This window comes from Zootoca vivipara, chromosome 1 (genome assembly GCF_963506605.1).
Source record: "Zootoca vivipara chromosome 1, rZooViv1.1, whole genome shotgun sequence".
Classification (NCBI taxonomy): domain Eukaryota; kingdom Metazoa; phylum Chordata; class Lepidosauria; order Squamata; family Lacertidae; genus Zootoca; species Zootoca vivipara.
Window position 1 is genome coordinate 119,969,822 of NC_083276.1, and position 24,900 is coordinate 119,994,721.

The window sequence follows — 24,900 nt, forward strand, 5'->3', positions numbered from 1 at the left end:
TCTCTCACACACACTTTCCCCCTGGTATCAGAAGGTTTTGCAACTTTCAAAGTTAAGGCTGCACTCACCCTGATGATTCAGCTTGTTGAGGGAATTTAAAAAGCATCTTGAGGCTGGTTGCATGTTCATACGTGCAAACCTGTAGGTGCCGAAAGGGAAATATCTGAACGGCCGCTTATTCACATGTGCAATTAAATAATTTGATGGTGGATGACTCACAGCTAAATAAGTCTGTACATAGCTGCCAAGTACCCCGTTTTCCCTGGGAAACCCCCTGTTTTTTCGTACCATTTCCCGGCGGTCCCCCGTATTGGTTCCTCTCCCATTATTCTCCCTTATTTAGCTCCTGCTGGGGGCCATTTTTTTTCGTGCTTTGCCCATCTATGGGCACCGAAAATGGCCAGTGCCGGAAGTCGCGTCTATGCATGTCCGGAAGTGCGTAGACGTGACTTCTGACGCCGGCCATTTTCGGTGCCCATAGATGGGCAAATCAACACCGGAAGTTGCGTCTACGCACTTCCAGACCTGCGTAGACACGACTTCCGTTGCCGGCGCCGGCCATTTTTTGTGCCCATAAATGGGCAAAGCGACACCGGAAGTTGCGTCTACGCAACTTCTGGTGTCATGCGCTTGCCGGTCCCGGATTCCGCAGTCCAGGACTTGGCAGGTATGTCTGTAGCTTCTATTGACCGGCATTGCCCCAGAGATGATACCCAGAATTTGACTCATGCCATTTGATCTGTGAAGCTGTGGCCATTGAACAACAACAAAAACAACAACAAAATGCATTGTATGCACTGTTTGAAACTCAGATAGAAAATCTAGGAGCCAAATGGCTCCTGGGACCTGGGTTGTGGGTGACAAAACAGAATGTCTAGTCGCCATTTGGGGGAGGGGAGGTCGGCAAAACTTTTTATTTATTATTTTGATAGGCATGAACTAGTACACAATTCACAGAAGTGACACATTGTTAGGGTCACATTTTTAGCAGAAATTGTTAATACATGTTTAATTTGGTGTTTTCAATAAAAATATTGGTACCATACTTCAGTTTTCAAAACACTCTAGTCTTTACTGCTAAACTCCTTAACATACTGTTTATCCGTAGCATATCCTTCAAGGCTTCAAAGCACATACATTTCAGTAATCCTCGAGTGTTGGCCAGGTGGGGGAAAAAAATGGCACCCAGACCTTTTGAGATGCTTGCAAATGGAGAATCCATAGGTGTGAAATGAGCCTGGCACCCTGCTAATTTCGAACCATGATCGTAGGAACTGTTCTTTAGTGCACGGGAGCCATTTGCAGACAGGCCACGCTCCGTCTGGAGTATCTGTTTCCCTCCCTTCCTGTAAGTCTGAGGTGGTAGGGTGAAATCTTGGATTTCCACTTTGGTGCATTGTTCCACGCCCTGTAGCGTGGAATTTGGATTAGTCGCCGTGTGGCTGTTGTTGGGCCTTGAGCCAATAAATGGTCATGGGAGCACAAGAGGCCTTGTTGCTCTCTCAGAAAGGTGCAAGGCCGTACATCTACAACCCTAATTAATATGTTGTGTGCAAAGGAGAAGCTTGTTGGTTTGGCGAGAAAAAAAGTGGGAGGCAAACTATTAAGTACTTGAGTTGGAATTGCTCTCCTCTGCTGCCTCCTGTCTTGTGCTGCACTTTCCGCTGGAAAGGTGTTTGTTATGAGTGAAATCAGAGTTTGAAATTTGCTAGACGCATTTTGCACCTGGCTTTAGACCACTTGCATAAATCTGGAGGTGCATGTCTTGGAATTATCGGATCTTGCCTGTTTTCACATACACCTTGGTTCTCAGACTTAATCCGTTCCGGAGGTCCGTTCCAAAACCAAAGTGTTCCAAAACCAAGGCGCGCTTTCCCATGGAAAGTAATGCAAAACGGATTAATCCGTTCCAGACTTTTAATAGCAACCCTTAAAACAGCAATTTAACATGAATTTTGCTATCTAACGAGACCATTGATCCATAAAATGAAAGCAATAAGCAATGTAAGTGCAGACACACAATCAGTAGCTGAACTGGGTTCCACACAGTCACAAAAACAAAACATAAAGAGCCGCAAAAACAGACAGACCTCAGTGCAACACTCAAAACTGAAGTGTGGCACTCAAATCGGAAGCGTAAAACTAAAAACGGAGCATGTTCGGCTTCCGAAAAAAGTTCACAAACCGAAACACTTCCGGGTTGGGAGTGTTTGGGTTCCAAGTTGTTTGAGTACCAAGGCATTTGAGAACCAAGGTACCACTGTACTGACAACACATCATTTAGAATACTATCTGCGATATTTTAATCTGCACAATCAGGACGAATTTCAGGAACCAAAAAGTCCTATCGAAAATCCCAACCTTCGAGCTGTCTGCCCCCCAAATGGCAACTAGACATTCCGTTTTGGCATCTGTAACGCTGGTTTATGGAGCTGTTTGGCACCTAGCTTTATATATCTGAGTTTCTAACACAGCGTGGAAGACTAGCAATCAGCCTCCGAGAGGGCATGGAGTGGTAATGAAATGAAGCTCAGGCCCGGGAGGGTAGTAGTGTGGATCAAAGTTGCTCAGAGTATTACATTGTGCCAAGCTCCTCAAGGGATGTAAACTGGACAATCCTACTGGTGTTTACTTAGAGGTAACGCTTACTGATTGCAGGTGGACTCCCCCACCCTGAAAGTAGCTATTCTGAAGTTTGCAGACTTCCAATGGCGTCCTCCCTAGGTTTGCTTAAAGGTGCGATTGAATCCAGGGAGACTTATTTTGGAAACTTGGCGTTGGTCTTTCCTTAGTGATGGGCGTTCTGGCTACTGTGAGACACTCGCTGGCGTGCATTTGGTTCCCATATATCAGCTGTGCCCACGGCATGACCTTGAGACCCCCAGAGTCCCCACATAGAGCACAGCTACTTTATAATGAGATCACGGGACAACCAGAAAGTATAAAAAAGGCACCCCCAAACTGCGGCCCTCCAGATGTTTTTTGGCCTACAACACCCATGATCCATAGCTAAGAGGACCAGTGGTCAGGGATGATGGGAATTGTAGTCCAAAACATCTGGAGGGCCAAAGTTTGGGGGTGCCTGGTATAAAACAATGCAGCTACTTAAGGCCATGAATCATTCCCAACGTAGAATTACCCGTATATTCTGGCGTATAAGACGACTGGGCGTATAAGACGACCCCCAACTTTTCCAGTTAAAATATAGAGTTTGGGATATACTCGGCGTATTAATAAAACGACCCGGCGTATAAGACGACTCCCGACTTTTGAAAAGATTTTCCTGGGTTAAAAAGTAGTCTTATACGCAGGAATATACTGTATAAGCGAGCCACTTGCATAAATACATTAAGTGTGTATGCAAACTCAGTGAGACGCCAGACCAACACGACTACCTACCTGTAACTAGATCAGTGAGAGGCGTGAGCTTGCTTTTGCCAGCTAATCTCATTTGCATTTGAGGCAAGCAGAATCTTATCTCCTCATCAACACAAGGAAGCCTTTCTCTTTTCATACTTCATACTTGTCAAAAGTTGAAAATCTCCGTTCACAATATGTTGTGCCACGGAGAACTGTAGAAGAATAGCCAATGCTCTTGAAGAGAAGTGTGGCTACTGTTTGTTGTTGTTGTTGTGGTGGTGGTGGTGGTGGTGTGTGTGTGTGTGTGTGTGTGTGTGTGTGTGTGTGTGTGTACACAAACACAAACACACACTATACTATACTGGACTGATATGTTTAAATGTTTCTTTGATTCTCCTTTCCCGCCACTCTTGCCACACCAGTGTGGCGTGCCACACCCTTTGAGAAACGCCGTTCTGACTTAATGCTTTGTGAGACCAAAACAACAGGTGCAGATCTTTTGGCTTGTGAACGGGTTCGGGTTTAGCACATTAATAATTTGGGTCATGATAGAGTCAGGCCTAGACGCAGTGCGGCCAACTTCTGAGCAGACGTCTATAGAATTGCACCGTTCATATTTTCGTTGTTTGCAGTTGGGAAGCTAAGCACATGCTTTAAGACTTTCCCGCGGGAGTAAATTTTTATTTACGTAAAATAAATTTACTTTTGCCTTTCCGGACACTTGAGGCAGTGTACAAAAAAAAAAGTTTAAAAGTTCAGAGTTGAGCATGCAAAGCTGGCTGGTAGAAACAGACTTTCTTATATAGCCGATACCCAGTCACCCTCCCATGCTTCTTCTAAGTGTTGGGCAGGTGGGTTGGGAAAGTCACCTTCTGCCAGTCCCATACAGCTCATGTATTTCTGGACCCAACCCATATTCAGGGATGGTGGGTGTTTGGGGAAAAGCTTGGATGATGGTGAATCCCTGGAAGTCTGCCTCTAGTTACAGTCTTAAGGTGAAATGTGTGCATTGTGACGGCTGCCATCTTAGATGGCTCTAAAAGCCTGTTGGACAAATTCGAGGAGGGTGACGTTATCAGCAGGTACAAACCAAAACAGGTAGGTTCTGCCTCCCCTTCTAGAAGCAGTGTGGGACTCATAAGTGGGGAGAGCGCTGTTGGCCTTGGGCCCACCTTCTTGGCTTCCCATTGATCTCTAGTTGGCCACTGTGGGAAGCGGGATGCAGGACTACATAGGCCACTGGCCTGATCCATCAGCCAGCTTCTTCTGTTCTTATGGAAGAGGTAGCAGATATCCAAACGGGCCTCATTTAGGTGCTATGCGGGCTTCAAGTTATACCTAGAACCCAAGACCGAACATGGAACCTGCAGAGCACCTAAGAGAACTGTTGCTATATGCCATTTGGTTTCTTACGTGTGCGCACACATACACACAGGCAGAAACAAGAGTTCAGAAGTAGTTGAAGACCCTCGCAATATGCAGCTAAAGTTTACTTACTTTCTATATTCAGTGGTACCTCTACTTACGAATAACTCTACTTACGAACGCCGCCATCTTGGATGCAGTTTAGATAGGATTTTTTTCTACTTACGAATTTTTAGATAGGGTTGCTTCGACTTACGATTTTTTTCTCCCAATGCATTCCTATGGGATTCGACTTACAATTTTTTTCTACTTACAAATGTGCGTTCGGAACGCATTAAATTCGTAAGTAGAGGTACCACTGTACAAATATACTTATTAATAATTTTACGTATGTAGCAGTGGTTAGTCCCCATTTTTAACTTTAGTTTGCAAAAGGGCATCTCTTTGGGGGCGGGTTTTTTTGCCTTGTATGGCAGAACCACTCTGTTGCCACCTGGATCAAAAATTGTAAATATTAATAAATGTTAACGTTTCACAGAAAGCAGCCTGTTACGATTTGACTTGGCCAGATACAGTGCGTAGCTCAGGCATGTCCAAAGTCAGGCCCAGGGGCCTAATCCGGCCCACCGGTAGATTTAATCTGGCCCCTGTGGTAGTTTATTTATTGGTGTAAAATTATTTTAAAAAGCTGAACCCCTTCAATCCCCATAAAGCTCAACAACTTGAATCCTAAAAAAATGTCAGCAAGTTTGGTGTTAAATCCTAAAAAAAAAAGCTCAACAACTTTGGTCGGCCCTCATACATGTTCACTTCATCAAATCTTGCCCTCTTTGAAAAAAGTCTGGATACCCCTGGTTAGCTTTTACAAGTAGGCAGTTCATGTATCAGTGATGAGCTGAAAATGAGGTTAATTTAACTTGTTCATGCCTTTTAAATTTAATGTATTAGTTTCATTAGCTTTTCTTGTGTGATTTTCGGAGATCTGTAGGAGCCGGAGACTATTTAAAGCTTAACAGATACATCCTTGTGTGAAAAGAAATTCAGGTTTAACCGTTTGACTTGCATTCTGTGCTTGCCTCAGAAAGTTTTCTGTTGATTTAAAGCAGAACTACTTTTGTGTGTGGGAATCAGCCATGCTTTTGTATGTGGGCGAAGCAACAAATCTTTAATTTTACCTTTGCACAGTGGGCTACTTGTGCACAAACTCTCTCAAACGCTCATCTCTGCTCTCCATCCGGACAGAGAAGGAGCATTATCCCAAGCCCAAGGACACATTTCAGCCAGGCGAAAACACTTGGGATGTGAAGCAGCAGGGCTAATGAGGGATGCGGTTTCCGGGGAGTTCTAGTGTCAGATAGCGGAGCCACATTCCTCACTTGGCCCTGAGGTTCTCCACCCATAGTTTAAATGGTCAAACTGCTAATGGAATAGCCCTTCAGTATCTTAAGTTAAATGGAAGTGCTTCAGAGTAACTGTCGGCCAGTGTTTTGAAATCAGCTAGGCGCCTGACATCTCCACAATCTGGAGGGGCATGCCTGGGGGATCATTGGATCTCGATTGTTTTCACACACTGTAACACCACATCCTGTCGAATTCTATCAGTTATATTTTATCTGCACAATTCGAATGAATTTCTGGAACCAAAAATGCTTTTTCTGTGCAACCTGAGCAGATGACAAAGCTTGAACTAGGTTAAGAACTAGGGGAACTTATGTGGGAATGTTAGGGATGTGGATTAGGATATATTATTAGATAGATCCTATCCAAGCTTGTGTTAGCAAGCTTCCAATATCAGCAAAGTGACATTCCCCTTTTGTGCGCAGCAAAGCGAGTGCGTTCAGGTTTGCTAAAACCTGTACAATAATATTATACTTTATGCTTCAATATTATACTTCCTGGCAAAGTCCCCTTTGTCCCTCTTAAAAGAAATACACAACACAGTGTTTATAAAATAAGATAGAGTTTACTTACAGTTTCATCCTGAGTTAACAGCATAATCTCAGAAAGGCAGGCTTATGTAGAAAAGTTACAATTATATACATGTGGAGACTACTTAGTAAAGTGAGGCTCCATTTGGTCTCACTCTTGGCTGCAGGCCAAGAGGGAGAACCATCCTAACTGGAGATTCTTTGGAGATGTGTTCCCATCGGAGGAGAAAAGGCTAAGAGAGAGAATGGCTGCTGGCCAGGGGCTTTTCTGCCAGCTAATCCATCCCATTTGCATGTCTGTAGGAACAGGAACTGAACTTAGTCAGGTGTTCCCCAGGTGAGTCCTCCAAGTGGACACTCTGGGAATTGTTGTGACTTGTCTGCCCCAGTGTTCCATCCCACAACTTAAAGAGTAAAAGTCACTTGATTCAGGGACAGTAAGAGAACTGTTGCTATGTGTCATTTAGTTTCCTCTGTTTGTTTGTTTGCATGTGTGTGTGTGCGTGTGTGTGTGCGCTCTCTCTCTCTCTCTCTCTCTCTCTCTCTCTCTCTCTCTCTCTCTCTCTCTATCACACACACACACACAGAGGCAGAAACAAGAGTTCAGAAGAAATCGAAGACCCTCACAATATCCAGCTCGATTTTAGTTACTTTCTGTATACAAATACATTTATTAATAATTTTACGTTACAGCGGTTAGTCCCCAGCTCCCTGTTTTTAACTTTAGTTTGCAAAAGGGGTATCTTTTTTTTTTTGCGGGGGGGGGGGGTTCTGCCGTAAAAGGCAGAACCACTCTGTTGCCACCTGGATCAAAAATTGTAAATATTAATAAATGTTAATGTTTCACAGAAAGCGGCCCATTACGATTTGACTTGGCCAAATACTACAGTCATACCTTGGTTTAAGTATGCTTCGGTTTGAGTACTTTTAGTTTAAATACTCTGCGGACCCGTCTGGAACTGATTAATCCACTTTCCATTACTTTCAATAGGAAAGTTCGCTTCAGGTTAAGTACGCTTCAGGTTAAGTACGGACTTCCAGAACCAATTACACTCATACTTCGGGTTAAGTATGCTTCAGGTTGAGTACTCCGTGGACCCGTCTGGAACGGATTAATCCACTTTCCATTACTTTCCATGGGAAAGTTCGCTTCAGGTTAAGTACAGACTTCCGGAACCAATTGTGTACTTAAACCGAGGTACCACTGTACATACATATTGGCCTATTCTGACCACTTTTTCTTAACGATGACTGCTCCTGCTCAGACTGCACAGCCTTTTCTGCTTCCCGAAATTCATTCTGATTATGCAGATAAGCATGAACCTCCATATGGTGATGTCAGGCGCCATCTTGGCACCTGGGCACCTTTGCTTGGTCACATGTGGTCGATAGCCAGGTGCAAAATGCGCTTGGCTAATTTCAAACACTGAAGATGATTAGGGTTTGTTTGTTTTTGAACGTTGAACCAGGTCCCGGTCCAGTACTGTCTTCGTTGTACCATGCGAGATCTCGTAACTAATAAGTTTGTTCACCAGCAAACCTCCCTCGCCTTTCAAATCACAGACGTTTTGAAAGAACCAACGCATTGGTTGGAAAACGCATCTGGAAGTGGACATTTGTTGTGTTACTCTCCTTCTTTTCCTTCTTTTTTTCCAGGGCTCTCCACCCACCATGGCCACAGCGTTACCCAGAACCCTTGGAGAATTGCAGCTGTACCGAATATTGCAGAAAGCCAACCTCTTGTTCTACTTCGATGCCTTCATTCAGCAGGGAGGGGACGACGTCCAGCAGTTGTGTGAAGCTGGCGAAGAGGAGTTCCTTGAGATCATGGCGCTCGTCGGCATGGCCAGCAAACCTCTCCACGTCCGAAGACTGCAGAAGGCTTTGAGAGACTGGGTGACAAACCCAGGCCTTTTTAACCAGCCTCTTACTTCCTTACCGGTCAGTAGCATTCCAATATATAAGTTGCCGGAAGGATCTCCTGCTTGGTTGGGAATCTCATGCAATAGTTACGAAAGGAATAGTAATACCCGAGAGCCTCACTTGAAGATCCCAAAATGTGCCGCCGCCACCTGTGTTCAGAGCGTCGGCGCGGGCAAGTCCGACGGGGTGGGGAACTTGACACTGCAGAGTGGCAGCGAAACGAGACTATGGCAAGGGCACCACACTACAGAGAGCGAACACAGCCTTTCCCCAGCCGAGGTCGGCTCTCCGGCCTCACCAAAGGAAAACACGGAAGCCCTGGACGCGGCGGCGGCCCTGTCGGTCACCGAGTGCGTCGAGCGCATGGTTCCCACCCTACCCAAAAGTGACTTGAACGAAGTGAAGGAACTGCTGAAAATAAACAAAAAGCTGGCCAAGATGGTGGGCCACATATTTGAGATGAGTGACGAGGACCCTCACAAAGAGGAGGAGATCCGGAAGTTCAGTGCAATATATGGCAGGTTTGACTCGAAAAGGAAAGACGGCAAGCATCTCACCCTCCACGAGGTAAAGTGGCGCGAGCAAGAATCCGTTCCCCCTGTTCTTTTCCAGTCTTCTTCGCAGAGGTTCTCTCCTCCTGCCGCACCAGCCCAGATACTACATTTTTCTTAGGGGAAGCGCAGAAAATCCACATCTTGTCAGGCCAGTAATAATTGTTAAGGCCTTATAACAGAATATTTGTACTTCTTTGTATACCCTTGGTGTGCCTCCTCCCTGAGAGGTCCAGAGGGTGGCAACACGAGAACGGGGCCTTTTCTGCAGTGGCTCCTTGTCTGTGGAATGCTCTCCCCAGGGAAGTTTGCCTGGCGCCTTCATTATACACCTTTAGGTGCCAGGCAAGAACGAACTCTTTAACCAGGCCTTTGACTGATTGACATCCAATGCCCTTTTAAGATGTGTTGGGTGTTATTGGTTAATTTTTTAAAAATATTGATTATGTATTTTGTGTTTTTATATTTGATTTTATCTTGTGAGACCTGCAGGTATAGGGCGGTATAATAATAATAATAATAATAATAATAATAATAATAATAATAATACGTGGGCACATTTTAAAAGATGCGTCATCCAACCTGAAAGTTGTCAGGTGTCTTTCTGAAGAGCAGGCTGCATAGCTAAAATGGCACTTTAAATGGAAAGCTTCTGTTCTTATTCTGTACAATTATTTTTGTGTTGCCTTTTAACCCAAAGAAGGTCCTCGCTTCAGCTTAAAAATAATAATGTGAGAAACAGATTAAAAACCGGGGCAGGTGTGAATCACCTTTAAAAACACTGTGGAATGAATGGGTTATATAACTACCCGTGTTTCTCCGAAAATAAGACACCGTCTTATATTTATTTTTCCTCAAAAAAAAAAAACACACACACTATGGCTTATTTTCAGGGGATGTCTTATATTTTTCCTCCTCCTCCTGCCGCGGCCGGTATTGCTGCTGTGCCTATCACTATGTCTTATTTTCGGGGTATGGCTTATATTCCTTGAATGCTTAAAAATCCTGCTATGGCTTATTTTATGACTACGTCTTAAAATAGGAGAAACAGGGTATATGACCAGCAATATCAGTGGCCTTAAAGATAGGCATGGCTTAAGTCAATTTGTCTTCCTGCATCTACTGGATACTTTTAAAAACTGACCCAAAGCTGGGTGTTATAAGAAAGTTTCAGTGGCCTTCCTAAAGCTGAACAAAGTTGAAGTCAGTCTAAATTTCCTAGGAAGGGAGATCCATAACCAGGGTGCCAACACAAAAAAGACTCTGCCCCCGTTTTCACCAACAGAAACTCTTGGTGGGGCGTAACAGCTAGATCTTAAATCAGCTTTATTTGGGAGAAGGCAGTCTTTCAGATATCCTGGCCCAAAATTGTTGAAGGTTGCCGTCTAATCTTGCAGAGTCTGACATCTTAACTAAAGTGATATTGTCCACACCAAACATTTTGTTTCCTGCTCTGGTTGGTAGGTAAAGATCGGCAGTGCAGGTAGCCTGTTCCATTAAGCTAGACTAGAGTTTCCCAAAATTGAGCCTCCAACTGGTTTTTTTTAGACTACAAATCCCATTATCCTTAGCTAGCAGAACCAGTGGTTACGGCTCATGGGATCTGTAGTCCAAAAACAGCTGGAGACCCAGGTTTAGGAAACCCTGAGTTTGACCACTGTGTGTGCTTAAGGAAACGCCTAATACACAAGTCTTAAAATTAATATTGATCATTGTCCAAGCAAAGAACAGTTGCATCTCCAAGGAAGGGTCTCTAGGCCAAATTCTCCTATAAAGTCCCTCAATTCATAAAGGAATGAATCTAGTCATTCGCTTCAGGAGTATCTCTTTACCAAATTGCATGTTTCCATGTTGTACATTGTAGCTTTAAATTCCAGGCTTAACCATCCTTGTTTGTTTGGGTACTATTGATGAACAGTTACAGTACATGCAACACTAAGCAAATATTGTGTCAGCATTTCTTCATTTTACAGTTGATGCAACATTTCCCCCCTCACAATTTGGGGAACACTAGTGAAATATTTCCTTTCAGAAAATGCAAGATAAAAAAGGAGGGAGTTGTGACAGTACTTCCATCCACCAGAGTTAAATTTACTGGACGGAGCTCTGTGAAAATCAATGGTCCTCTGCAAAACACTTTCTTCTCGACGAAAAACTTCCTGGGCAGTTTTGCAGATTTTTTTAAAAAACCTCTTTTAGACAAACACATTTTCTCCTGTACCACATGATGGATATAAATTTATCATGTCAATGTGTGTACTATACTATATTCAAAATGAAAGTTTCTCTCTTTTACCTTCAGATAAAATTAATGTCTGAATAGCAGTGTGGCCATTTCAGGAATGCAGACAAATTGCACTGTACTGAAATCTGAAATGCTAATCCAATGGTATTAAAACATTTTGCTTCCCTTATATGGAAGGTACAAAAGTTGGGTTCAAAGCCATAATTTCCTTAAGATATAAAAAGGTTTTTGTTTTTTTTAAATAATATTTTTTATTAAAGTTTTCAGAATACAAAAGGGGGAAAAAAGCACATAGACAAAAAAGGACAAAACACAACAATAAGAACATACCAAAAAAGAATAAAAACATTAAATCAAATTACTCATTCCTTAATCACTTCACATTGTCTATAGGGACCCCCTCGGGTTTCCCTCCCTGTGGTCCTTTGTTGGATTTATAATTAGCAAATTCTATATCATTATAATCACCTTATAAATATTATTTTTTATCTATCATCTCACATATTAAAAATTTCCACAGTTCATTTACAACTTAATTTCTATCCTAATATGTTACTTTAGCATATTTTTTAAGATATAATTTAAAATCTTTCCACTCTTCTTCCATCGCTTCTTCTCCCTAAGATATAAAAAGGTTTTGATCTGTGTACCACCTAAAAAATTAGCACTGTTTTTGTTTGTTTGTTTCAAAGAGCATGAGCTCTAGTCAGGTGCTGAAATGGATTGAACAGAAGGAAGCGTATTTTGGGTGGTGGTTGCTTGGATTGTAGAAGAAAACTTAGAGGTGGGATCTTCATCCAGTGAAGCATTTGCGTTTCTTCCATCAAGTTTTTAAATGAGAGTGAAATCCATAGTTGAAACAATTAGGCTTTGCACGTAGGTTTTGGTATTTTGTTCCAATTTCCCACCTAAATTGATTAATTTAGGACAGGGGTGGCCAGCTCCCAAGAGACTGCGATCTACCTTCAGAATTAAAATCTGGCAATGATCTACCGCTGCTTTTTTGGGGGGGGGGGGAGAAAAGCCCCTTTTGGGGGGGGTTAAAGGCAAGGGTCAAGGGAAAAAAGTCACTCACAATAATATAGCTTTGAACGAAAACAGCCACAGAGAGAAAGCTCTGTCTTCCCTTCCACTGATCGGACAACAATGGAGGGTGGGGCAGGAGTCAGTTTCAATAACGCTGAGGAAAGGGAGCCAGAGATTGACCGACAATCTACCAAAACCTCGCAGGGATCTACCAGTAGCGTGGCCAGGAAGGTTAAAGTGTTCGTTCCTCTGTGGATTTTGGGTATCACTATTCTTTTGGTCGGATTTAGGTTATACAGCGCTACTTTGGTTCTCGAACTTAATCCGGTTCCGGGAGTCCCTTCAGCTCCTGAAACGGTTTGAAAACCAAGACGCGGCTTCCGATTGGCTGCAGGAGTTTCCAACACTCAAGCGGAAGCTGCGTTGGATGGTTGGTTTGCGAAAAGTGTTCGCAAACCGGAACACTTCTGGGTTTGCGGCGTTTGGAAGCCGATTTATTCGACAGCTAAGCCGTTCGGGAACCAAAGTACCACTGTAATTGGTTTGACTGGCCAAAGATAAATCAGTTGACTGCCTATTACTTGATTGTAGTCAAATACTCAATTAAGCAAAGAATACCACTGTGTATGTGGATCTTACTTAACACCAACCCCAATTCACGGTGGTGTAATTGACTAACAAGGGCAGCAATGATGGCAACACAGCAAATTTCTTCCATCACCTACCTGCAATGATTGCCTATACCTCCCAAGTTGGAATGCAAAGCTGTCATTGGTGCAAAAGGGCAGCCGAGGTGAAAAATCAGTGAAAGTTGACTCAGACGATGCTTAAATTTGGCTTCCTGCCTAATCTAGAACAGTTGCCTTCAAGAGCCGACAGAAGTTTTTAATAGTTGGGGGTATTTTCTTCATTTCTACTTTTCAATTTATTTTTTCCTTAATTCTAACTGTAGACTTAACTGGTGTTCAAGGGGGAAAAAGGCAAAGAGGAGAACTGTTCAGTCAATTGTTCATATTTATAGAAACCTTCTTAGCACCGTAAAAACTTTTGATGCATTGTAATGAATTATATAGAAAGGTAAAGGTAAAGGGACCCCTGACCATTAGGTCCAGTTGTGGTTGTGGTGCTCATCTCGCATTATTGGTTGAGGGAGCCGGCGTATAGCTTCTAGGTCATGTGGCCACCATGACAAAGCCACTTCTGGCGAACCAGAGCAGCACACGGAAACACCGTTTACCTTCCCGCCAGAGCGATACCTATTTATCTACTTGCACTTTGACGTGCTTTCGAACTGCTAGGTGGGCAAGAGCTGGGACCGAGCAACGGGAGCTCACCCCGTCGCAGGGATTCAAACCGCCGACCTTCTGATCGGCAAGCCCAGGCTCTGGTTTAACCCACAGCGCCACCTGTGTCCTTGAATTATATAGTAACTTCGTCTGATTGTTTTTTTGTTTCTTAACTTGGTTTTTATAAGTTAACATAACCACCCAACTTGTGGATGACTTGACTTTTTTTGTTCTAATAAAATTAACGCTTTAAGGTGCAATCCTATAGGCTTTTACTGTTTCCTTGACCTTGGTGGAAATTCCTAATTCGAGTTCCTGGGCAATATTTCAAAAGAGACTAAAATTTCTATTGTCTTGTAAAATGCCATACCTTAGCCAGAACATCCTGTCCCTTAAACAGGTTATGTCTGGCAGATGTTGGCAACTGTTGATAGCACACAGTGTTGCACAAAACATCATGTTGAGTTGCAGGTGTAGGAAGGAATCTTGTGTGTCGTAGGTTGTATCGCTAAGACCTAGAAGAAAGTAGCCAGTGTTATTCAAAGGGCATACAGGCCACTTTGGTTTGTTGTAAGGCAGCGTTCAAAATTTGCCGGGTGCCAGGTGCATTTTGCGACAAGCAACCTTCCTTTTGCGAGGAAGTGGAGATATTTGGTGCCTAACATCATCTGGCTGACATGGCTGCCATGCCTCGCCAGTCAGCTGGTCTGCAGGGCAGCGTGGCACCAAACTGTCAGAGTTGGTGCTACCTTCCCAGGTTAGTGAGCCCCATCTGCCCCTCCCTTCCCTCTACTGCATGTGCAGAAACCGCCTTCTTTGCCATTGGACCCACTAAATAATAATTTATTATTTTTACCCCCGCCCATCTGGCTGGGTTTCCCCATCCACTCTGGGCGGCTCCCAACAGAATATTAAAAACACAATCAAACATTGAAAAAAAAACCCCAAACAGGGCTGCCTTCAGATGTCTTCTAAAGGTCAGATAGTTGTTTATTTCCTTGACATCTGATGGGAGGGCGTTCCACAGGGCAGGCGCCACTACCGAGAAGGCCCTTCTGTAATAACGCCAGTGGAAAAAGATGAGAACTTAAGATGGCGCTGACCCATGCAACGTGCCTCAGATTACCCGGCTCACGTAGCACTAAAGTGGTTCATGCTTTTCAAGAAGAAGGATAAAAAAGTGTTGCTGATTTTTTTATTTTTTATATATATTTTTTGTTTTGGCGCCCGGAAAACGTCAGGAGCCATTTGGTGAATCAGTTTTCTATCTCAGTTTCTAACACCAACTGTTTTAAGGTCTTGTGTCCCTCAAGTTGGGATGCAGAACCTCCAACATAATAATGTCTGCCACCTGATGTCATCTATGATGGGGCAGGCAAAAGTGGGGTTTGCATGAAAAGCAGTCAGCTGACTCTCAGTGCTTGGGAAACGCTGTTCCCACGATTGCCAAGCCCTATGCGTAGTAATAATAATAAATAATAATATTTATTATTTATACCCCGCCCATCTGGTTTCCCCAGCCACTCTGGGCGGCTTCCAACAAAAGATAAAAATACATTAAAACACCAGTCATTAAAAAGGTCCCTTCAGGTGTCTTCTAAACGTCAGGTGGTTGTTTATTTCCTTGACATCAGATGGGAGGGCGTTCCACAGGGCAGGCGCCACTGCTGAGAAGGCCCTCTGCCTGGTTCCCTGTAACCTCACTTCTCGCAGAGAGGGAACTGCCAGAAGGCCCTCAGAGCTGGACCTCAGTGTCCAGGCAGAACGATGGGGGGTGGAGACGCTCCTTCAGGTATATTGGCCCATATACCCAAGGCCCAGCAAACAACTGTTTGTCTGGTCTTGGGGAGTGCTGTGCCTGATGTGGCAAGTTCTGAGGTTTGCGGGCTATGCCTTTGAGCGCACTGGCTGATTGAGAATTGTGTGGTCCAAACATGTTTTTGGCAATATCTCTGGATACACTATAAACTGGTCCAAATCAGGAGCTGATGTTAATAGGAAACAACTTTTTGGTTCAACCATTTAAACAATACCAAGTTTATATTTGCAATGGCAACATTAAATATCTAGGCATGTTAATGCCACGAGACTTACCTAAATTAGTGTCATTAAACATAACAAAATATATCATGGGGTATCAATAGACATCGACAGATGGGAGTCGTTGAACCTGACCATGTGGGGGAAAGCCAATGCTTTTAAAATGAACACGATACCTAGACTAGTTTTTATCTTACTCCTCTTATATCTTAAAAAGAATTCCAGTTCACATACCGAGCAAATACGTTCGCAAAATTAAATCTTTGTTTAGAAAATGCTTTTGGGGCTCTTCAATTCCAAGAATACCGATAAAAGGAGGAGCATTTGCCTGATTGAGAATTGTGCGGGCAAAATGGGTTACTTAAGTCCTTGTGGCATCAAGTGTGTAGCCACACATCAATCAGGCTTTGACCAGGTGGATCTGCCAGCCAGAGCCAGATCATCACCTCTGCTCTGGATATTGGGTGTCTGCAATCATTTGATTCCTAGAGAGAAGTTCCTTGGTGGCTGACTGTCTAAAACAGGCATCCCAAACTTTGGCCCTCCAGATGTTTTGGACTACAATTCCCATCATCCCTGACCACTGGTCCTGTTAGCTAGGGATCATGGGAGTTGTAGGCCAAAACATCTGGAGGGCCGCTGTTTGGGGATGCCTGGTCTAAAACAAGACTGGGGAACCTTAGACCCTCCATATGTTGCTGAACTACAACTCCCATAATTCCTGATTATTGGCCATGCTGGCTAGGGCTGATGGGAGTCTGAAGGGCCACACGTTCCCCAGGCCTGGCCTGAAGGCTATTGTGCCATCACTCATAATGATTGCCTTTGGGCTTGTAAGGGGGAGGGCTTATAGAGAACCACCCCTTTTCATCCGAAGCAGCCCGTCTCCCAGCAGTCATGAGAGCGAAGGGTCTGATGGAGGGAGTCAGGAAACGGAGAGGGAGTGCCAGGGCTCTGGCAGCATCCAAGAGCCCCAACTCAATAGGCAGGAAGAGAGGGAGGTGGACAGAGAGGACAGGCATGAGTCAGAAAGAAGACCCATCCCCCCGACGCCGGAATTGAGGAGGAGGAGCAAAGGGAGGCGCTTCTCAGTTCCGAGGCTTTTATGCTGGTCCAGAACGCGGAGGGGGGCAGTGCAGGAATCTGACTCGAGCGGGTAAACATGGAATCAGCAGTTCGTTACACTGTAAATAATGTGCACCAATAAAAACGTCTGAAAGACAAGCATGTGGAAGGTCGTTACAATAGCACTACAATAACAAGATCGTAAATCATCACCATCAGCAGTAAGTTCATGTAGTAGCCGAAGGCCGTGACAATTTCATAACAGTTTGCCAGATGATAAACCATAATTAAAACATACACCAATAATATCTCAGTGATAAGATGAAAAAGAAACTCGAAAGACTGTCACCCTAGCTGGTAAGAATTCAGTATCAACAACCTTGTATCTTTTTAATTCTTTACTATTTTTGGAGGTAGTGGATCTTATTTCTGCATGTCCTGTGTTTAGCAAACTCTAGTCCCAGAAACATCACTTGCACTCCATGTTTAAAACTATAAATGTTGCGGTTATTTATAAAACAACCCACCAACATCTTACCAGCCAGCTGTGAGGTGCAGAATTTCACCGGTAAGAGCAGTGAAATGCGTTTAACTTGCTCGTGTTTTATTTGAAAAAAGTACCCTCCAAATTACAGCATTTAATTTGTCACATGACTGGGTTACTTGTGGGTTTATGGCAGGAGTGGCAAACCTCTGGGCCGCAGGCCACTCTTGGTTCGTCAGCAGGAACAGTTTGGCCCTCGATGCCGTTTCCCTCAAGCTGTGTCCATCTACTCCTCAGCTGACATCACTGGTGATTTTAGCTGATGGGCGGGAGGTTAAGGTTTAATCCTGCATCGGCCAGTAGAGAACAAGATCACAGAGCCAGGGCAGCAGGATTTAGTCCCCGCGTGTCAGCTGTGGGGGAATGGAAGCTGTGCAAAAGCACCTTTTGAAGCAACTCTCTTGTGCGAGCTACTTCAAAGATGCTTTTGCTATGTTCTAAGATGGCTTCTGTGAGACATGCAAAGCGTGTGGGATTCCACCAGACGGGTGCACCTACCCATCTGTAAGATTTGGCTTGCGGAGCCGTAAAGGATTCTCCACCCTTTATTTATGGCACTGTAAGTCTCTAAGCTGGCGGCAGTTCAATTTCCATCTCCTTTCCTTTTTTTGAGGCACCCATCAACCGACAAGAGTTTTGCATTAACTGCATGTGTTACCCTGTTAAAAGATCTAATGTAAATGAAACTACAGTGGTGCCCCGCTAGACAAATGCCCTGTAAGACGAATTGTTCGCTTAACGAAGTGATTTTTCGAGCGGAGGTTGCCTCGCAAGACGAATTTGTTTTGTGAAAAATTTGTCAAGCGAGTCGTGGTTTCCCATAGGAATTCATTGAAATTCAATTAATGCGTTCTTATGGGCAATTTTTTTTAAAAAAAAATTCGATGCATTCCTATGGGATTCGCTAGACGAATTTTTCACAAAACGAATTGACTCACAGAACGAATTAAATTCGTCTAGCGAGGCACCACTGTAGATCACATTCTTGCTATATATTTGAATGTTGTGACTCTTCATAAAATGAGTCAGATCTACGGTTTGAGTAACATTTGATTGTTTGTGGTACTAGTTTCGTCCTTTAGTGGCAGCATGTAAACACACCTTCCTTACTTAAGGAAGCAATAAAATCTGACTTAAACAGATTCTTTGCTTTTGTGTGGATTTGTGTTCTGATGACATATTTTTGAAAGATAGGGGATGAAATGCCCTGACATACTGAAATAAAAGTATGTGATTTTAATTCAACAGCAATAATGTGTGTGTTTAAAATACCTTGTATCCTTGGGGAAAGGAGATATGTAATTAGTCTGATCTAAAAAAGGTGTTTATCAGTGAATAGGACTAAATCTTATATCCACTTTTTATATTGAGACCATACCTAATTGGGCCTTCTTCATTTGGAAGTGAATCCCACTGATTTAAATGTTATGATTGCAGGCAATGAAGGATATGCAGAAATAAGATCCGCCCAAGGCAGCAGAATTTAGTCCCCGCTTGTCAGCTGTGGGGGGGATTGAAGCTGTGCAAAAGCACCAGCTCTCTTGTATGAGCTACTTCAAAGATGCTTTTGCAATGTTCTAAGACAGCTTCTGCTGGGTAAGCAAGAGTTTTGCCATAGTGCTAATTCATATGAAATCCATTCTTTCTGAAGTTCTCAGTGTTCTGAGACTTCTCTTAATACCTGCTTGATTCCCCAAATCTTATCTTCTTGTAGGCTGACTGAACAATATGTAGCGAATGTCAGCACAAGCCACCGCATTCTCACTTAATTTAGGATGCAAAGATTCATTCCAAGGTCTTTGTAGTCATTGAGAGGAATTCATGGCTGCTAGTCCCGAGTGTGGCACTTTGGAAATTGTGAAGAGGGGAAAGAATATTGGGCTCAGCCTTGGCTAATGTAATTTCATCCCAATGTCCTTTCTTTACATTGCAGTGGGGCAAGGTTTGGGCTGCTGGGTCTGTAAAATTTAGAATCCTCCAGCTCTCTGCATTGCTGCATGTACTTAGGCATTTGTCATGTTGAATATTATACAGTGGTACCTCTACTTACGAATAACTCTACTTACAAATGTTTCTACTTACGAACGGAGCGCCACCCGCCATCTTGGATGCGGTTTAGATAGGATTTTTTCTACTTACGAATTTTTAGATAGGGTTGCTTCAACTTACGAATTTTTTCTCCCAATGCATTCCTATGGGATTCGACTTGCAATTTTTTTCGACTTACGAATGTGCGTTCGGAACGCATTAAATTCGTAAGTAGAGGTACCACTGTAAAGTGTAAAGAGGGGAGAATGACTTTGTCGCAGGGTCTATTTGATTTAAATCCAATCGATTTAAATCACTAGTCAGTAAGACTTGATTTAAATTGTGTGTGTTTTTAACAGAAAGACTCATAACCAGGTGAAGGTTTCTGATTGTGCAGATGAAATAAAACTGATAGTTAATTCTACAGGATGTGAAAACAGTCCCAATCCAATGATCCCCAGATGGTGGAGTTGTCAGGCCCCATCCTGACACCCAGGTATCGTCACTTTGTCGCAAGTGGTCAAAAGCCAAGTGCAAAATTTCACCTGGTGCTTGGAGGTCTCCACCTTACAGTGGTATGGAGAACTTCTGTCAGGGATCAGGTGGGCCCCAACAGCTGGGTGCCTCTGCCAGCCATTAAAAGCATTCCTCTTTACCCTAAGCTTTTCCTTGTTATTATTCCCTGCTCCTGCCATCTCTGGCTACTAAGACTTCACTGTTTTATTGATAAGACTTGTTATATTTTGGTATACAATCGTACCTTGGAAGTCAAACGGAATCCGTTCGACTTCCAAAATGCTTGAGAACCAAATTGTGGCTTCAATCAGAGGCCGTGGAAGCCCTGTTGTACATTTCTGCTTCCGAAAGAACGTTCAAAAACAGGAACGCTCACTTCTGGGGGCCGATTTGTTTGGGAGCCAAGGCATTCAAGATCCAAGGTACAACTGTACAGTGGTACCTCTACTTACATTCACCTCTGGTTACGTATCCTTCGGGATACGTATGCGGCAAACCCAGAAGTATTTTTCCAGGTTTCGCCACATGCGCAGAAGTGCTAAACCGCGCCATGCGCATGCACAGAAACAACACCTCCAGATACACACACCTCAGGATCCTACTCCGGAGCTCCAGAACGGATCTTGTGCGTAACAAGAGGTACCACTGTACATTGTTCTTTTGTTCTGTCAACCACCTTGGTATTTTGTCGAAAGGGCCATATCATTTTAATAGCCAGCAATGAAATAAACCTCAGCATCTATCATATATGAGACCCCAGAGGGAAAAACGGGAGTCTTCTATTGGGATTTGTTTTTTTTTTTTTAAATACTCCTTTCTTTTGCTTGAGAATGTCTATTTGTGGAAGTTGAGTTATAACCTAGGCCTAGGGGATGTTGGCCTGAATAACTTTTGCTCGTCTTATAGAGATACTTTTGACTTCCCTCAAAATTCTTCAGGTGTTTTGCCCTTACCAGGGAACCTCAAATCTGTTTTGAATTACTTCAGGTGAAATTTTTGATGGCAACCCTAGATGACACCAGTAGTCTCACGTATGATGGTAGATAACATCAGGCAAATGTAGAGCATGTTGTTACTTGGAACAATGCATTTGTCAGGAGCCAGCCTGTGACATAATATTCTGAAATTGTTAGATGAGGAAAGGTGGGTGCTTCCCCCAGTGGGGAATGTCATAACAGAAAGTGTACATTTGGCAACTTTCGCTTCTCCATTTTTAATAACGCAGCTTATATTGGTTTGGATCCAAAAGTTATATGCCCACAGTGGAATGGGAGTTGTGTTAAAAGAATGAAAATATGGCAAATAAGGAATATATAGGCCATAGCATATGAACTCTAGTGGCCCGTACAAAATCTTGCACAATACCTTGTGCAAATGGAAACCTAATCTGAATTTGGAGTGCTTTTCTCACGCAACATTCCTATTCCAGCTCACAAACGGCCTTATCATAAGCAGAACAGGGATTATGATAACCGGGCAACTTTATACCCAAGGATTGGTTTTTGGAGCAGTAGCTCCATCTCTGATATAAATGGTCTGGCCAACCCATCAGAAATTTATTTAGAGGTTCGTTCCACCTGCTTAATGATTCCGAGCTCCCATTAGTCAGTTTAGGCCAGTGGTTTTCAACCAGTGTGCTGTGGCACCCGGGCAACACTGGCCTCTGTCCCTCTTTCTTTTCCTCTTTCCTCTGATGCGCTTTTGCGTCTCTGCGTCCCAAAAGGCTTGCACAGCTATTTATTGCAGCAGCCCTGGCTATAAGCTCCGCAGGCGAACGGTGCCTCTGGGAGGCATCTCTCTTTGGGGCAAGGGTGGGGCAGCTCAGAGGCCAGGGGGTGACGTAACTGGGCTCCTGAGCCCCACAGGGGTGCTGCAGAAGGAATGTAGTTGTTTAAGGGAGCCGTGGATTCAGCAAGGTTGAAAACCTCTGGTTTAGGCCATTTGGCCATTTTGTGCAAACATTATTACAGTGGTAACTCTACTTACGAACGGAGCTCCATCCGCCATCTTGGATGTGGTTTAGATAGGATTTTTTTTCCTACTTACGAATTTTTAGATAGGGTTGCTTCTACTTACGATTTTTTTCTCCCAATGCATTCCTATGGGATTCGACTTACACATTTTTTTCGACTTACGAATGTGCATTCGGAACGCATTAAATTCGTAAGTAGAGGTACCACTGTAACTTGAGACTGTTCGCTCAGAAATAAAACCCAAAATAGCAGCCTGTTAAAGCTTCACTGCAGGGGATGACAAATCTCCAGACACTCTGGGGGATCCCATTAGATCACACCAGAATGTAGGAGTTTGTCATAGCAGTTCATCCCTGTGGGTGGCTCACAGGGCACAGTAAGGGATTGGCTACACAGCCAGCCCCCTGAGTTGACCTCAGGACTATTATTATTATTATTATTATTATTATTATTATTATTATTATTATTATTAGAATCCCCGAGGCCTGCCTGAGTTCATTTTAAAAGCATGCATTGGTTTTAAACAAAATAGTTTGCCCCTGATCTAATAACCATTTTTAAAAGTACCAACTTACTTCCCAGGGAATTTAGATAACTTCGAATTGGGGGGGGGGATCAAAGGTACTTAGCAGCATTTAAAAACTTGGTTGATTTTCTTTTGCGGTGTGTGTGTGTCTTAACAAAACTATGACAGCTGTGTTAAGCGTGATGCCAGAAATCTGAAGAAATCCCTCCAGATTTCTCTGTGAAACTCTTAACATTGTTTATGTACATTGCAACAGTAATGGGAGATACATAGGGTTTCATGTTCCTCAAAAGGGTGATACAGCTAAGGCAACGAAGCATCCCTTGTCTTTTGTTTTCTAGCTGACAGTTAACGAAGCAGCTGCTCAATTGTGTGTAAAGGATAACGCCCTGCTGACCCGGAGGGACGAGCTCTTTGCACTGGCGCGACAAATATCCCGAGAAGTTACCTACAAATACACTTACCGGACTACCAAGTAAGCTGCTTTTAAAAAATAAAAATAAAGGGGGAAAGATCCTAATTGCTTTAATGAGGTTTATTGTGAAGTATTCTTCTTGTTCTGCAGTTAGGGTCATAGAATCATAGAAATCTAGAGTTGGAAGGGACCCTGAGGGTCATCTAGTCCAACCCCCACGACCCTAAAATCAAGAGTCCCATGCTCTCCCTGACCCATAGTCCTTGTTCATAAACATGACTAATTATAGATGTGGTGGGAAGGCATGAATTTGTGTGCTTTCTCATGACACCTATAATCTAACCCTGGAATCCCCAAACTGCGGCCCTCCAGATGTTTTGGCCTACAACTCCCATGATCCCTAGCTAAGAGGACCTGTGGTCAGGGATGATGGGAATTGTAGTCCAAAACATCTGGAGGGCCGAAGTTTGGGGGTGCCTGATCTAACCCATGGGTAGGCAACCTAAGGCCCGGGGGCCGGATCCGGCTCAATCACCTTCTACCGTGTTTCCCCCTTTTTAAGACACCGTCTTATTCTTTTTTTTACTCAAAAAAACACACGGTGTCTTATTTTCAGGGGGTGTCTTGTACCTTAAGGCCTCCTCGGAGGGGCCAGGCAGCTGGCTGGGGTGCTGCTGGGCGCTCTGTGCGGCGCTGCAGCAGCAGCTGGGTCCAGGCACCAAGGCAGCAGGCCGCTGGCTCAGTGCTTCGTCCGGCGCTGCGGAGCGCTCCGAGCCTCTGAGAGCCAGCAGGACGAGGAGGAGGCTTGCCGGGTCGTCGACCTAGCAGCGCGCGCGGAGCGCCCCGAGCCTCTGAGAGCCAGCAGGACGAGGAGGAGGCTTGCCGGGTCGTCGCCCAGCAGCGCGCGCGGAGCGCCCCGAGCCTCTGAGAGCCAGCAGGACGAGGAGGAGGCTTGCCGGGTCGTCGCCCAGCAGCGCGCGCGGAGCGCCCCGAGCCTCTGAGAGCCAGCAGGACGAGGAGGAGGCTTGCCGGGTCGTTGCCCAGCAGCGCGCGCGGAGCGCCCCGAGCCTCCGGCAGCCAGCAGCAGCAACAACAATCCCAGAGGCTCGGGGCGCTTCGCGCGCGCTGCTGGGCAACGACCCGGCAAGCCTCCTCCTCGTCCTGCTGGCTCTCAGAGGCTCGGGGCGCTCCGCGCGCGCTGCTGGGCGACGACCCGGCAAGCCTCCTCCTCGTCCTGCTGGCTCTCAGAGGCTCGGGGCGCTCCGCGCGCGCTGCTGGGCGACGACCCGGCAAGCCTCCTCCTCGTCCTGCTGGCTCTCAGAGGCTCGGGGCGCTCCGCGCGCGCTGCTGGGCGACGACCCGGCAAGCCTTCTCCTCGTCCTGCTGACTCTCAGAGGCTCGGGGCGCTCCGCGCGCGCTGCTGGGCGACGACCCGGCAAGCCTCCTCCTCGTCCTGCTGGCTCTCAGAGGCTCGGGGCGCTCCGCGCGCGCTGCTGGGCGACGACCCGGCAAGCCTTCTCCTCGTCCTGCTGACTCTCAGAGGCTCGGGGCGCTCCGCGCGCCCGAGCCAGCAGCCTGGCCTCTCTTTTTTTGCCTGCCCGAGGCGGCCTGCCGCCCCGCCACTGGAACCGGCGGCTTGCTCGCAGAGGCTCAGGGTGCTCCGCGCGCACTGCTGGATGCCGACCTGGCAAGCCGCCTCCTGCTCTTGCCGGCTCCCAGAGGCTCGGGGCACTGCTTTTCTATACTCTTGCCGCGGCCAGCGTGCTGGGTCCCGCTGGCTGGCTGGGGCACTCAGCGGTCTCGCTCCTCGGAGGTATGGCTTATTTTCAGGGTATGGCTTTTATTTCCTAAACGCTTAAAATCCTGCTATGGCTTATATAATGACTACGTCTTAAAATAGGGGAAACACGGTAAATCCAACCCGCAGACGGTCCGGGAATCAGTGTGTTTTTACATGAGTATAATGCGATTTTAAATGCATCTCTGGGTTATTTGTGGGGCCTGTCTGGTGTTTTTACATGAGTAGAATGTGTGCTTTTATTTAAAATGCACCTCGGGGTTATTTGTGGGGCATAGGAATTCATTTGTTATTTTTTTTTTCAAAATATA

At 44.8% G+C, this 24,900-nt stretch overlaps 1 protein-coding gene across 1 annotated transcript in view; it reads left to right on the forward strand.

Moving 5' to 3' along the window:
- Nucleotides 1–24,900, forward strand: part of NAB1 (NGFI-A binding protein 1) — a 47,355-nt gene that overhangs the window by 4,486 nt on the left and 17,969 nt on the right. Inside the window, exons 2-3 of the mRNA XM_035136184.2 lie at nucleotides 8,310–9,143; nucleotides 22,718–22,851. Of these exons, the coding sequence (XP_034992075.1) occupies nucleotides 8,325–9,143; nucleotides 22,718–22,851 (953 nt within the window). The 5' untranslated portion in view covers nucleotides 8,310–8,324. The remainder of the gene's footprint in view (nucleotides 1–8,309; nucleotides 9,144–22,717; nucleotides 22,852–24,900) is intronic.